Source organism: Vitis vinifera, chromosome 19 (genome assembly GCF_030704535.1).
Source record: "Vitis vinifera cultivar Pinot Noir 40024 chromosome 19, ASM3070453v1".
Lineage (NCBI taxonomy): Eukaryota > Viridiplantae > Streptophyta > Magnoliopsida > Vitales > Vitaceae > Vitis > Vitis vinifera.
The window spans coordinates 2,266,550-2,282,314 of NC_081823.1; the positions used below are offsets into that span (position 1 = coordinate 2,266,550).

At 38.2% G+C, this 15,765-nt stretch overlaps 1 protein-coding gene across 1 annotated transcript; it reads right to left on the minus strand.

Annotated features, from left to right (window-relative positions):
- Window positions 1-850: 850 nt before the first annotated feature.
- LOC100243511 (uncharacterized) lies at window positions 851-15,465 on the minus strand. Its single transcript, XM_010645864.3, has 6 exons — window positions 13,307-15,465; window positions 7,974-8,114; window positions 6,043-7,804; window positions 3,695-3,996; window positions 2,449-3,308; window positions 851-2,365 (listed from the first exon to the last, which is right to left on the minus strand). The coding sequence occupies exons 1-6, from the start codon at window positions 14,789-14,791 to the stop codon at window positions 1,171-1,173; spliced, it is 5,745 nt and encodes a 1,914-aa protein (XP_010644166.1). The 5' UTR covers window positions 14,792-15,465; the 3' UTR covers window positions 851-1,170.
- Between the last annotated feature and the right edge of the window lie 300 nt (window positions 15,466-15,765).

Genomic DNA, 15,765 nt, shown 5'->3' on the forward strand with positions numbered 1-15,765 from the left:
AAGCCAGTGTTCCTAACAGGTCCAGTCTTGCCTGAGCCTTCACTGACACCATTGGAAAGGTGGGCACATTGAGATATAGTATTATTCCTAGGGAGAACATAGATAGTATAGACTTGTTAATCTAAATGCGCTTTTACTTGTTGGATCAGGTTTTGACCATCTCATCTCAAAACCAATTGGAGTCTAGTAAAGGAAGGTCAAACCTTTTATAACATTCAACATCACCCCACGAGCCTATTATAAGAACCATTATTCAACATCATCTTAAAAGCGGCATTGTTGTACCCCAACATTAATGATAACAGAACTGCTGAATGAAGAGTCAGCAGGCCCATTTATTAGAAAAAGTGGAGGAAGACCAAAGTTTCTAAACTAAAATCAGGAGAACCAGAGAAAGACTTGAAGTCAGTCTTCAAATACAAGAAATTCTAATGAATTCTAATCAACCATGTGCTGCCAAATTCTTAGCGCATTTTTCACAACAATATAAATGAACCAAAAGTTTTCCCTCAACCTCAATCATGTTCTTGGAAGAAGAAAAAGAAAACAGATGGATACATTGATCACCTGAAATGAAATTATTTTACAGATATGAAACAAAGCAAAGGCAAAAAAGGAAAACCAATTCAAGTACATTAAGATGATATACTGTCATGAACTTAAATCTCAAATGAAGAAAAATACTACCAGCTGAAAAATAAAAACTATGAAAAAGCTAAGCTTATGATCCATTTGACTCAAAGATGCAATTCCTGGGAAACAAACAGGCAGTGAAGCATTTGCACTCCATAAGGGAACCAATGACCAAAAATTGTGACATACAAACACAATGGAGTATTTAACAAAGGCATTTAACATATGAAGCCAGTAAATATTTATATATAGTTCCAATAAAATCAACCAAAGGAAAAACCCCAAATGATACTTACAAGGTGCAGATTTCGACCCAGAGAGTCAAAAGCTTTGGAGGACTGTGTAGCAAGAAAAGGAAAAAATAAAGCAATGCCCTTAAATTGCTGCTCATGTAAGAAGAGGAGGAACTGGATTGAACTGAAACTCGACAAAATTGTGATTTTTTACATCTCTCAAGGGAAGTTCCACACCTAAATTCCGCAATGATAACCAAATATTGCCAAGGCAAAGACCAACCCAAGCTGTGACAACATCATATCAATCAAAAGGTTGCTTGGTCATTACTATCCACTCTATAAGAGAACAAAGGCACAAAGTCTCGAATTTACAGTGAAAAGAAACATCCTTGTCAAGATCTATAGGGACCAGTACACCATCTCTGTAGATGAATTTTAAATCAAGCTGGCGAGAAGGATTTGCTTTTGCAGACAAACTCTTGTTTAATGAGTGACAACTACATTCAATTGGCATTACTAACCTATTTCCGGAATTTTTACACTGACATATGCTCATTTCCTGACATTCAGACAATTTGCCATGATTTTCTTGTCTCATCTTTTTGTCAAATAAATTGCCGAAACTTTCAGCAGCATAATTTTTTCTAACTGCTGAAAGAAGATCAACAGATAATGATGCAACAACATCATGAACATCCTCTACCGTCCAATAGGTCCCATTCACTTCCCATTCACGAATGAGAATTTTCTGCATCAAACTATGGAGGGTATACAGGCATTCAGCACAACAACGATACAAACAAATGACCCCTGAATCAGCTGCAATATTTGTAGTTTTGATTGAAGAGACGTTGACATTGACAATAGGCTCATCAGGGATAGACTTACCATCTGGAGGTGGAATATCAGTCTCCGCCATGGATAAACCATTGAACTGGTTGCAAAACTTTCCACAGCTAGACAACTTAAGGCCACTCAATTCACCTGCACTACATAGGGAATCTTCAGAATGGACCACGGGTTCCACGAATGCAAATCCATTAGACTGTCTCCAGAGTCCAGAATCTCCCTTATTCACCATACACTTCACAGAATTTTCTGACTTGAATGATTTAGAAGTCCCATCATGCATGTTTGGAACTTTACCATCCAAAAAGTTGGCAGCCAAAGAACTCTGAAATTGTTCGACAGGGGCAGAATCAGTCAAGAAGGCTGTTTGAAGTGGAGACTTTTCTGAGAGTGGAACTCCCTCCTTCAGATTAGGATCACCAGAATTGACATCTCCTTTGTGCAAATTAACAAATCCAGTATTTTCAGAAGTAAATCCTTCAGGCCTTTCTTCTGGTACTTCTTCATGTGAGCTTCTGTTAGAAACATTTGGTCCACATTCCTTGCTTTCGATTAGATTATCCACATCATCCCCACATGCATAGCTTGAAGATCCTACAGTACCAGGCTTAGGGTTTACCACTGTCATTTGACCGTCCACCTCTAAACTGAAACAGAAGGAATATTTGTTAGACAAAAACATGTAACTGAAGATGAACCCACAAGCATATTAATGAAAATAGTGAAATACCTCTGTAGTGTGTATACCCAGCTATTGACCATATCTTCCAAGCAAGCCACTTGTGACAAAATACGACCAAATTCATATCTATCTTTTCCAGATTGAATTTTAGCATTAATTTGATCAACCAGGAGCTCCAGAACCTTTCGAACCTCAAGGGAAACTTCTCTAAGTGATACATATGCACCTCTGTATGCTGATAAACCAACGGCAACTAGGCCCCTAACTAGACCAAATTTTTCTTTGCTTTTAGTATTGCTGGGGCTACAAGCGACAGCTACCTTTTCTAATGAGTTACTAGGACGAATAATACAAGAATTGAATGGCCAGCCTTTCCATGGTCCATTTATGTCTGCACAGGGACCATCTTTGAGTTTGGATGTGACCCAACAAAGTTCAGCAAAATGAGGATATCGAAGCATTTGATAGCCAAATGTAGATATTGCTAATAACAGGTTTGATTTCCCTTTCACAGTTCTACTGTTTGGTGGAGATGGGACCTTTGCAACAGATTCTTCAGGACACTGAGCTCTATCCTCACCTTCATTGGCCAGTACATGATCTGCACCATGATATACCATATCTTTATTACCTTGACTTGTATCACAAGCTTTGTACTCCTCGAAAACACTTGTAAGAATGTGAGTTCTATGATGAATCAACTGAACAAACTGCTGAACCAAATCCCTCGACAATTCTGTTGCTGATGAATCAATCAACGTATCACGATTGAAGTTCCCATCAACCTGCACAGAGAATTGGGGTACAGTGTGTTCCGAAGAAGCTGAACAACTGTAGTTCAATATATCAGTCTTGAAAAACTCCCTTATTCTTTTAGGCAATGCTGCATATGGCACATCTGAAGTAGCCTGTTGGTGTAAACAAAAATGCATACAAAGAATGTTAAAATCACTTTCAAAATCATGGTACTTTTGCAAAGTATGGATAGCCGATGGCAAAAGAAAAGGAAATGCTACAATCTATAAATGACTCAAACAACATATTATAAATTGTGATTATTGGTTAGCTCATATGACAGACCAAAACAGTGTGGCACCAGCAGGATGACATAAATTACATAGAAGAGCAAGGTTAGTAAAGGATAGAAATCTTAAGCACCATATATTAATATCATTTGTCTGTCATTGTTATACATAAAAAGTAATATATTTCTCTTCCAAAGTAATGCTTGATCCATAGGCCTGTACTAGGGTACAAATTTTACCAGCTAAGAGAGGCAAAATCCAATTCTTACCAGAATTATCAAAGACGTGGACACACACATGGAATCCACCTGCTCAATAAACGACCTCCATGCATGTGAAGCTCTCTGCAAAACATCTTCAGGCACTCCTGTCTCAGTGGATTTGCATGCCCTTGGACCGGATACATTTTCCTTTTCAACAACTTGACTGTTTGTTATACAGAATTCTTCCTCAGATGATTGATGGTCTGTTGAAGAGGAACACTCTTCATCATCTTGATCAGATGTCTCTATAGCCCACAAATCAATTCTAGGCAAGAATAGCATGCATGAACCCACACTAGTGCATTTCACTGCCATAAGAATAGTTAATTATCAGGATTCTTTCAAAATCAATTCTTAATTCTTGCAATACAAACATTGCTACAAGAATTTCCTTGTTCAAGCATGTTTTGGGGGTTGTGTCTCAGCTTGTACATGTCAATATTACTGGATGAAAGATTATCAATTAAGAACCACAATCACAGAGAAGTTCTTGAGCTACAAAAGTTCTATTAGGACTTCATAGTGGTTCCTCCCTACATTTGCCACCTTGCTAAAGCCATCCACAAAATACCTTTTAAGATTAGGTGATAATTAATATGCAGTTGCTTCACATAGATTGTATAATACACGAGCATTATCAATGTAACTTGATTAATACCGATACTAGAAATGAGACAACAAGAAAATGAAGGCATGCATACGTAATTTGATTAATACTGACACTAGAAATGAGACAACGAGAAAATGAGGGCATGTATACCATCATCAAGACCAGATGAACTATAGACAAAACAAGATAGGATAAATGTGAGAGAAAGGAACATTAGGAAAAAATGGTACCCAGAATCAAGTATCTAAAGGAAGAAAGAAACTAAACCCAACAAATTGACAAATTAATTTTTCAAGAAACAACACATTGTAAGCAACCAAATAAAAGAAAATTTACATAAAAATGTATGTTGAAGATTGTTACAAACAACCAAAGATACAACTTAATAAGGAAAGATTCCTGAAATAAAATCCAGGACACCAAGTAAGTTAGCTGCTCAACAAAAATTAGGGAAGAGAAAACATCTTCTACTCAAGAATCAATGTGAAAGAGAGAGACATAGAGAGCCAAAACTACAACTGAACAAGTAAAGATTCCTAAAGTAAAATCTAAAAGACCAACACAATCAGCAGTCCAATAGAAACTAGAAAGAGAAAATGACAAGGAAGAGCCCCTTAGGGTTTATCAACGAAATGAAGTCTGGCTATTTTGAATAATTTTACAAATTTGTTTACTTGGAGTCGATCAGTGGTAGGTAGTAACTTGACTCGTACTTAGAATTTATTAGTAACTTGACTCATTCTTAGAATTTAGAAAGTCCCTTTTCTTTGAAACTTCTTATTTTAATAAACCCTCATACGTGCAAACTTACCCTTTTTTTTTATAACCGAGGAACCTTCCATGGCCAAGCCCTTAGGACTCTCCCTGGGGATCCAAATCTCGAGGTGCTGACCGCCTTGCAACAACCAACACTAGGTAAATTCAGGGTATCATCAGTGGCAGGATTCGAACCCAGGACCATGTGCCACTTACTGGGACCACACTTCCCAATGTTCATTGTAACCAATCAGGCTACCCTAGCGGGTTACAAACTTTCCCTTTTCTAAAAGTTTCTATTTTCTAAAAATTGTTTATTTTTTAAAAAGTCTCTATTATCTATAAACTGCCTAATTTCCAAAAATTCTATACTTTTTTAAGAATAGTTTTTTTATAGGCTATACTTTTTTAGGAACATCCATTCCTTCAAAAGTTTTATTCTCAAAGATTTTTATTTTCTTTTAATTTGTATTTCTGTTTAGTTTGTTGTGGGGGGCGTATATTCTATCCCTTCTTTATCTTCTCTTTACTTGTTGTAAACTATATATTTTTTCCCTGCTGCCATAACCTTAGTTCCCCGTCCCTCTCCTTAAAATCCTAAAAGAAAGAAGCCCAAGCCCACCTTGTTTGTTCATAGGCAACCATCTTAAGGCTGTCCTCTATTAGGAAATGCATGATACTCAAGAACCAATGAGAGAGAGAGACTCATTATCCTAACAAGTTGAAGAAGTCACACCAATTAATCTGATTGCATTTGGCTAGAACTCACAACTATAGTTTGCAGACTGCAATTGGGAATTAAACTAGGAAAATGAATGCCCATGCTGCTTGAATAGAAAAGAAGATGACAATAAAGGAGTACTAAATTAAAAGCATATTAGGAATTAGAGGCATTGCTAGATGATAAGTTTATGGAGTTTGAAGGTTGAACTACACATTCTCTGCAAATTTACACAATAAAACACAAGATAAAGAAAGGGGAACATACTCAATATTCTTGTTAGCCCTTCTAGTACATCTCCGCGTCCTTCCTGTGAAATTGTAGCCAAATCAACCTTTTGAATTTCAACATTCCCAACAAAACAGTGGAGAATACAAGAAGCAAGATGCCTCTGGCCTGACCGGGGACTCCCAGCAATCAAAATGCGAAATCCTGATTTCTTTCCTGATGTATACGAAATATTTCGCAACAAAGTAGTGTGAATTCCATTGTGGTATGCCCTCGAAGGGTCAAACCTCACCCTGTCTTCATCAGTATCATCATTTAAAGCATCAGAAAATGGAAAACCAGCCTCTCCAATTAAAATGCCAAGACATGACAGGTTCCTTTCTATCTCCTTTATAACATCTGCCTTTTGAAGCAAATCATTAACTTGGGCCCACCAATGATCATTAGGCATTTTCTTCTTCCTCAAAGCACCAACAATGACATTTTTAATCATTTTTGCAGCTTTGTAAAGAAGAGGAGGTAAATAGAGGCATTCATCAAGATACAGGGAAACAAGCAGGCTGGATAGTGGTCGAAGTAGACAAGATATAAGATGGGTGGGAAGTGGAGAGGATACTACTTCATTTGCAGACATACCTGCTTCTCTACGAGAGCAGGGGGGTGGAGCACATGAAAGAGCCTCCAACCAATCCCTCTCCTCCACTGCAAAGGAGGGAAGGGGATAGCGATTACGATCAGGAGCTTTCTCTCCAGCATGAGACACAAGTGCTTGAAAGGGGCAGTTCCTCTTCAAAGCAATAATGGCTGCTTGAGTACAAAGAGCCTGCAGATCAGCCCCAGCAAAGCCTGCAGTTTTTCTTGCAATCCAATTAAGCAAGGGTCCGGTAACTGGTTTCGGCCATCTTTGTGTGTGCAGTGAGAGAATAGAAATTCTATCCTTGACTGATGGCAGAGGAAAATAGATCTCCCTATCAAATCTTCCAGGCCGTCTTAAAGCTGGATCAACAGCCTCAGGACGATTTGTTGCACCGATTACTACAACTGAACCTCGAGATTTTAAACCGTCCAATAGAGCAAGCAAAGTGGACACAACTGAACTATGTGTCTGATCTTGCTGCCTTGTACGACAAGGTGCCAATCCATCTATCTCATCAAAGAATATGATAGAAGGTTGAGATCTCTCAGCAACCTGAAACAAGAGTCTCAGCTGGCGCTCAGCATCACCAACATACTTTCCTAAACAATCTGCACCTTTCCGTGCGAAGTATGCTATCCTCTTATCACCACGAGCACATGATCCAATTAATGCCCGCACTACCAGAGTTTTGCCCGTTCCAGGGTAACCATGCAAAAGAACACCTCTAGGAGGCGTAAGCCCCAGATTATTAAAGAACTCAGGATACAGTAAGGGTAAGATGACAACCTCCTTCAAGCACCGGATGACATCTTGAAGCCCAGCAACAGACTCCCAACCCTGAAATAGTTTCTCACCTTCAGAGCCCGGGCCTCCAATATACACAGGTGCAATTCTCAATATATCTCGATGGAGCCTCTTGCTCTCCCGTTTCAAGAACTCTTCATCCTCACCACAGTGTTCCAACCACTTTTCTTCTGCTTCAAGATCTTTCCGGCAAGCATCATTCGACACCTTCCTTATTTCCAATTTCATTTTCTTTGCTTTCATTTTCTTTATCTGTTGCAAATATTGATTGCCATGAGGTTGGAAGAGATGCCGATGATCTGTGCAGGCTATAAGAAATTTGCGATGATCAAAAATGCAACCATTAGCTCGTGCACAAGGCTGCAACAAAAAACAATTATATAAGCCAAAAAACGATGAAGCTAAAAATAATATATGTGTCAGAAAAATCCATTTGAAATTTAACATAAAGATGACTGCCTTCTATAAAACAAAAGGAAATAAGGAAAAAGGGGATGACTTCTTGTTGAATGATCATCAACTAACTAACCAAGTGGTAAGTTTTTGGGCACCGATCAACACGACATCCAATAGTTGCACCTGGCCTCCCACAGCGACTGCATTTCAATGCTCTTCCTCTGCAGAGTGCGGCCCTAACATTCTTCAAGCATCCCAAACCAGCAAAATAAACCTGCAAATATCATAATGAATGGAGATTAACCGTAACATGATATTTGAATGAAAAGAAGAGAAGAATAACAAAAACTGTGACTTCCAGCAGGCAATATGCATAGATAATAAATTAGAAAAATGGAATGCATGTTTGATAATACGTAAAGATTTTTTTTTTTTTTTTTGATAGGCATGTGGTAATATGTAAAGATAAAAGTTGCTGAAAAACAAACACTAAAGATTGCCACTGACTTCCTATTAACATGTTCTATCATATAGCAAGACTTGAAAGCCCTGATATAAACTTATATAAACACATAGCATCAGGAAAAATCCATGCATTGAAAAAAACAAGCATTAAGATGACCCAGAACAGAGGGCTGGCCAACCCAAACCTGAAGTAATATTGCTAACTAGCCAATGTCCTCTTTAAAAAAATCCAACTAAGAGCATATCAATGAAAAAAGAATACAAACAAAGGTAAAAATAAAAATAAAAAGGCATTCAGATAATAAAGCCTTATGAAGTCTGGTTTGAAGGAAAATAACAGAAAATATTAGTCTCTGTCTAATAAATAGAATGAATTTCATGGCAATGGTCTCCAATCTACCTATCACTTGAACTGGATTCTAAACTATACTATTCAGTGTCCTTTCCTTGATTGCACCTTGAATCCTAGTTCTAGAAGTAAGAGAAAAAGGAAAAAAAATATTTAAAAAAAAGTGCAAATTCCATCAGATTAAATCCAAGAAAGATGGGAGTAACGTGAATTGAATTTGAAATATATATATATATATAGCAATGCAAAAGCTCAACTCATAAATTTGCAAGCCATAAATGTCTATGCAAGTAATTGGGGCCACGTCAACCTTTTTTCCTCATAAATTGATTAACATAAGTCAACTTGAGCAGTTTTTGTTTTTTACCAGCAACAAAAGATATATTAATTATGAAAGAAGTACAATAGAAGAATGAGACATCCTCCCCACAAATACAAAATACTGATCAAAGTAAGACTAAACACCTCCACTATACAAGGAGAATTGTACAACCTCCACTTTATGAGGAAAACTGTACACAAAGGAGGTATAGACTGCTTAAGGATAATTGTCAACTTGGAACAGTTCTTTTTTTTTTTTAGTAAACAACAAAAGCATGTATTAAGAAATGCAAAAAAGAGAGGGTGCACCCAATGTATACAGGCAGTATACACAATACATGCCAAAGCAAGAACCAAACAAATACATGGCTAGCCTTAAAAAACAAGGCAAAGCTAACCACCAGAAAGAGCATCTAAGAAATTCAAAATAGAGGGGTTCTCCATTTCCAATGAATCATGGGACCACTCTAAACTTGAGCAGTTTTGAACTTAAGGTTTATGACCTTTCCCCCTATTTGGCATTAATTGGGTTCTAAAGAGCACAGAAAAAAAAAAAAAAAAAGACTACCAAGTTGGTATAGAAACTTTGATATCCTTGTTTGCACAGTCAGCAAGATCCTCAAAAGGTTAGGAGAACTGCATTTTTTAGATTTTCATTGCTAACATATATTGCTTCAAGGGTTCATATTTAACATTTGTGTAGCTTTCATTTTTAATTTTTAGTAACTTGTGTAGCACTTGTGTGCTTGGCGTACACTCTTTCTCGGCCTTTGTTTGATATTCTCCTAGTTTATGAAGAAATAACCATATTTGAGGCATTGTCTAATCATAGTGTTTTGAGTCTTAAGATAAAATTCTTGCTTTGTGTCTCTACTAGTCCCAAAAAAGCTATGCTTCTCTAGTAGACATACAAGATTTTGGTGGGATAGATGGGCATGAGGGTTTAAGTTAAAAGATGCATCCCTAGGCTTTTTGGAATAGCCTCCTCCAAAAATGCTACAGTTGTAGATTTATAGGATGGAGAAAGAGGTGGAGATAGCCATTGGAAAGTTCAATTTAGAAGACCCTTCCAAGATGGGAAGATAGAGGAGGTGACCCAATTTCTAGATCTTATTTACCCTTTGAAAGTGTAAGAAGGAAAGGACAATTTACTTTGGAAAGACGATAGGAAGGCAAATTTTAGTGTCAATTTGTACTACAAATCCCCAAGTGTTGAGAGCAATTTAGTAGTCCCAATCAAAGAAATCTGGGGATCCCGAGCTCCCCTTTGAACATGTTTTTTTCACATGGGAAGCTATTTAAGGGAATGTCTTAATTTTAGATATGTTAATGAACAAGGGGATGATCCATGGTCAATAGATGCAACCTTTGTAAAGTTAATGAAAAATTAGTTGATCACATCTTGATTCATTGTGATAAGACAAAAGTGCCATGTGTCAACGGTCTTTGGCTTGAAATGGGAATTCTGGTTTCAGTGAGAAACCTCCTCCTTGAATGGAAATTTAAGGGGCTAGACAAGAAGAGAAGCATTGTTTTACGCATGGCTTTGATTTGCTTATTTTGGTGAATTTGGAAAGAGCATGATCGAAGGACTCTTGATGATTTAGATCAAAGATTGAAGGAGTTGTTCATTAAATCACTACTAGAGTGGTCCCATGTTTCATTTGAAGGAGTTGTATATATTTGATGCTTGTATTGTGATGTTTTGTGTATACTATCTATATACAAAGAGTGTGCCCCCTCTTTTTTGCGCTTCTTAGTACATACCTTTGTTGTCTATTAGTAAAAAAAAAGTCCCAAATAAGCTACTTAGAAACAATCAATTTATAAAGGTATATCGAGCCTTCAACTCAAGTGAAAGAGAGACCATCATATTTTCTTAATTGGGAATCAAATATATAGATACAAAATGAAATTATTAAAGTGCAAGAAGGAAAACCCCTAAATCTTATGTATTAAAATGGAGATTTGAAAGTAAGCAACCATTAATACAATTTTTGCCACAAATTTGTTTGCATGTGTTGCATTGACACAATTTCTACCTCAAACCCACTTGCATGAGTTTGATTCCACACAAGTATGTGACATCATAAAGCTATATTACAATGCTCGAACAAAATTAATCTTTGATCAACAAGAGACATCTATTACAAATTGTGTTGATTCCATATCCGGTCAACCAAGTGAAACCCATTGACTGATGGAACTTGATCATTCTCCTGATACAATTCCACAAAAGCGGAGCCATGCATTTTTCACTTAGAGGCCAAATTTTAGGTATATGCGTGCACATGTATAGTTTGGTATCTAGGTTAGAACATATCCTCTGGGGTTTCGGGGGTTAGGCCACTGCAGCCTACTTCAGGTCAGCAGGAGCTAGCTCTGTCATTTAAGCAAAGGTTTTTCCTCTCTTTACAGGTTTAAGGGGATCAGTGGGTTTGGACTTGACCTAGGCTCTGATTTCTCTTGGATGAAAAAAGGAGATATAATTCTTGGAGATGCTACTTGAAAAGAGGTACTGGCAGCCCGATATGGATTACTAGATCCACATGTGAAGCACATTTTTGGGCAAGAAAAGTAGCCTCAGGACAACTCTCAATAGAGGTGTTGTGTGAAGGGCAGCCCCTTTTATGTTTGATAGAGACCATTGGAAGAAGGAATGTGCAAATATTTGCAGTGGAGGACCAAGGAGATGAAATCTCTCAAGGTCAAGCACCTTTTCATTCTGATAGGCAAGTAAAGATATTATTAACCTGTGGTCTTGAAAAATTCTTTTGTATGTAACCTGTAATCTGTAGATTTGAGCCCTTTTTCGCTTGTAAGCTTCATTGATTGGTTGGGTTCTAAGTAAGGGCAGGTGATTTTTTTGTTTTTATCCCTCCCCCTCTAGTTTGAGCCTTTTGGCTTCTTTTATATACTTCCTATATACTCTGAGGTCATTGTTTTTGGTGTCCCCTACTTTTCTTTACCTATCGAAAAAAAAAATTATTAAAAAGAGTTCCAAACCAAAAAAGTGGGCACACCACCAGCTGGAGCACCTGCAGCTTTCCCATTGCGGCGGGTGATTTGGGAACCAAGGAGAAACTCTTTGATTGATTGTCTTGATATTTGGTATTGTCCCAGATAGTGGTTTTTTTCTGTTGCATATCGTTCTTTCTTTATTTTTCTAACCATTGCATACCCTCTGTGCAATCAGGTAGCACCCTCTTAGGCACTTCTTTTGATAGACAACTAAACGTTTGAATTAGTATGTACCTAATAAACAGGGGCAACCCAAATATGCAGGAAGTATACAGGGACAGGGAGTACCAAATAAACAAAATAGAAGTAACAATTGGGACTCCTCATGCCTTATGCATACCAGGCTGACCCCATCCTTCACCTGCGGTCCATACCCCGTGTGTAGAAAGACAAATAAATAGTTATGGATTATAGATTAATAGATGAGGGAAGAAATGGTAGGAGAGACTCAAACTAGAGACTTCTAGTTAACCACATTCTAATACCATGTTGTAGAAGAAAGAAAGAAGATAGAAAAGAAGAAGAGATCATAAAAATCATTAGTGACCTCATAGATTTATAGCTATAGGTCTTAATAAAAAAATCGATAAAGTACCTTAGTAAGCATACTAAGAAGCATAATAAATAAAACACTAAAAACAATTATGAGGAGTTTGATGCCCCTAAATGATAGCATCTACTTTATCAGTGAAAATCGCAAAGTAACAGTTCAATAAAGTTAAAAATAAAGGCACCAAAAGACAAAGAACAAGATGAGAGAAACATAAACAATCACCACCACCACCCCCTCTCGTATTTGGGGAGGAACCAATCAATAAAGTCTATTACAAACAGTGATGCCTTAATTAAACCCACTCTAATCTGTTTCAAAATCCATACATAAAAGAGGTTTTAAAAACATGTGAAGTATTACATTGAGGTGTTCTAAAGAATACTTCGCAAATAAAGGGTAAATATATAAGAATTCACCCTCAGCACCCATACTCAACCCTTGGACGTCCATATTTGGTCAATTCTTGGAAACAATATCAACTAAATCATAAACAGGACACTAATATTTGGTCACTTCATACCCAGTAATTATCAACAACCAATGAAATGGAATAACACCACTGTACAATTTTTTTTTTTTAATCTATAAATGAGTATAGCAATCACCTACAGTCAATTGCAACCAAAAGAAGAAAACCACAAAAAGATGTGCATATGATCAACAATTTTTGTGTGTTATTACATAAGAATAGCAAGATCTGTTATTTGCATTTAATACCCACTAAAATGAACTAAAATAATGGGTCAATGAACCACACCTCAGGACTCCAAACAGCACAGTGTTGATGAATCCAGATCCCAGCAATACCATAACGATCATTTATAGGACCCAAGAGACGTCCAAGCCAGCTAGGTTCATCACCAAATCCATCCCATGGGTCATAGTTAGGCTCATCAGAAGCTGAAGAACCACTACATGCCTCATTTTCACTCTCACCAATATCCTGGACTACTCTCTTCGGAGGTTTACCATCAGTTCCTCCACCACAAAGACCACATCGCCTCCCCTCTTTTATCCGAGGTTTGCCAAGTGTGTATGCCAAGGCTTTATTGGACTTATCAACCCCCATGGAATTCTCGGGTTCCACAGGTTTTTCATCAGGATTGTCCAAACAAGCATCCTGGCCATCATGGTCCACTACATCTTCCACTTGGCTTGCAGCAACTCCAACTTCTAAAACATCTCTTTCATTTTCTCCTTCATTCACACACTCTGGATGTTCCATCTGCTTATCATTCTGTTCAATAGTTTCCACATTGTCATTACCAGATAAACCATTTTGGTTTTCACTCTTTTCTTTCTCCAATAAATCTGCGGTTTCACCATCCACGGCTTCAACCTCGTTTCCACCATCCACTGCTTCAACCTCATTTCCAATTGCTTCAACCTCGTTTTCACCATCCACTGCTTCAACCTCGTTTCCAACTGCTCCAACCCCTGCTTCAACCTCGTTTCCAACTGCTTCAACCTCGTTTCCACCCTCTACTGCTTCAACCTCGTTTCCACCGTCCATTTCACTGTTCAAAACCAAAAAATCCCGCTCTCCCTTATCCACTAACATCTCCACTTCAACCCTCTCATCCTCAACCCCTTTATTACTCTGCAAATCAATCTCTTCTTCACTGTTCCCCAAAACATTGGAAGCCTTAATCCTCCCAGGCCTCTTCGACCTCACAACTGTGGATTTTCCCCCATCCAATTCCTCCTTCTTCTCATCCAATTCTCTCTCTACCATAGTCTCTTCTTCCCGACACCCATCCATATCCCTGAAAAGCTTCCTCTTCCCACTCGCTGATGCCTCTTTATCCTTCTCCACAAAACGCACCCTTTTAGTTTTAGCCCTAGATCTCAACCTCGATTTCCAAACCTCTCCTTCTTTCAATTCCCCTGAATCCTCGCCTGGTGATGAACAACTCCTCACCACCGCCTTCCCTTTCTCCCTCCTCTTACTGAAACTCTCCCCATTCCAGTCGATCCTCCGCCGCTTTTTCGATGGCGGCGGCGAGGAATCAAGCAAAACAGGAGCGCGGCGGACCCTCGAACTCCGCCGCAGCTCTGAATCAACGCCCGCCGACCCCGCCCCACCATTGCCCTCATTTGATTCGCCAGAAACGCCGCGGTTCCGATTATAGGTTTTCTCGCATATGGCGTCGAGTTTTTTGTGCTTCGTTCGAGTTCGAGAGTTCGAACGATGATTTTTCACTCGCTTCGATGAAGAAACCGATCCCGACGACAATCGCATGACAAGAACCAAAGGTATAAATGTGTATATATAGCTAGAATGAGCAAATGGGTGTTGATTTTTCGAGTTTTTTCTGTTCAATTGGGTGTTCGATTCGAGTGCACATACGCAGAAAAAACTGACCTCGTGATTGATTGATCGAAGAGAGAGATTCTGGGGAAACGAAACCAAACCCTAGAAAATTTGATTGATCAAACTTCTACAGCGACCTACCGCTCAGCTTCCGAGGCCTTTGGGTGCCCATTAACATTAGGGTAAGGGAGTGTTTGGCTAAGAGGAAATATTTTCTTTTCTTGTTCTCTACTTTCTCTTAACTTTCTCGCTGTTGCTGTTACTAATATGAAGACTCCTAGGGCGGAATGGTAGAGAAGAGGCTCACTCTGAACATTATTGGTCTTAACACCACGCGCTCCTAACACACGTGGAATTATTTTTACATCAAATATGAGCTGCTAATTTATTCCATTGGTTTTGCTCCTCCGGAAATAGATGACACGCGCCTAAGGAGGGAGTGGGCTGGGCTATGGATTAATGGGATTTGTGAATTTTCTTGCATTTTCCCACCAAATGTTACCGCCAAATATAGTTGTGGATGACACAATGGCATTAGGGTTACGGGCATTGAAGGGTGTTTGTAAGGACATGAAGAGCAACGGCTCTCAAATGAAATATCTAAATTGGTGAAGTGCTTTTTGTGGGGTCTTTTGGAAGAGGGTTCCATTGGATATGCTCACTATTTGATATTTTTTTATTCAATATTTTTAAAAAATAAATTATTTCGAAGTATCCTCAAGGACACGATGAGAGCTTCAAATAGTACTACACCCCCCACTTCAATTGAATTAGATAAGTTGAATAGGATCTTTAAGGACATGATGAGAGCTTCAAATAGTACTATACCCCCACTTCAATTGAATTAGATAAGTTGAATAGGATCTTTAATGGAAACTCTTATACTATTTGTTGATACTAAT

Bases quoted from the DNA above. Each gene is read 5' to 3' on its own strand.
- LOC100243511 (XM_010645864.3), bottom strand. From the start codon at position 14,791: ATGCGATTGTCGTCGGGATCGGTTTCTTCATCGAAGCGAGTGAAAAAT. The intron at 7,805-7,973 runs GTTAGTTAGTTG...TTTTTGTTGCAG, and splicing joins GCCCAAAAACTTACCACTTG to CCTTGTGCACGAGCTAATGG. The intron at 3,309-3,694 runs GTAAGAATTGGA...TTACACCAACAG, and splicing joins CCACGTCTTTGATAATTCTG to GCTACTTCAGATGTGCCATA.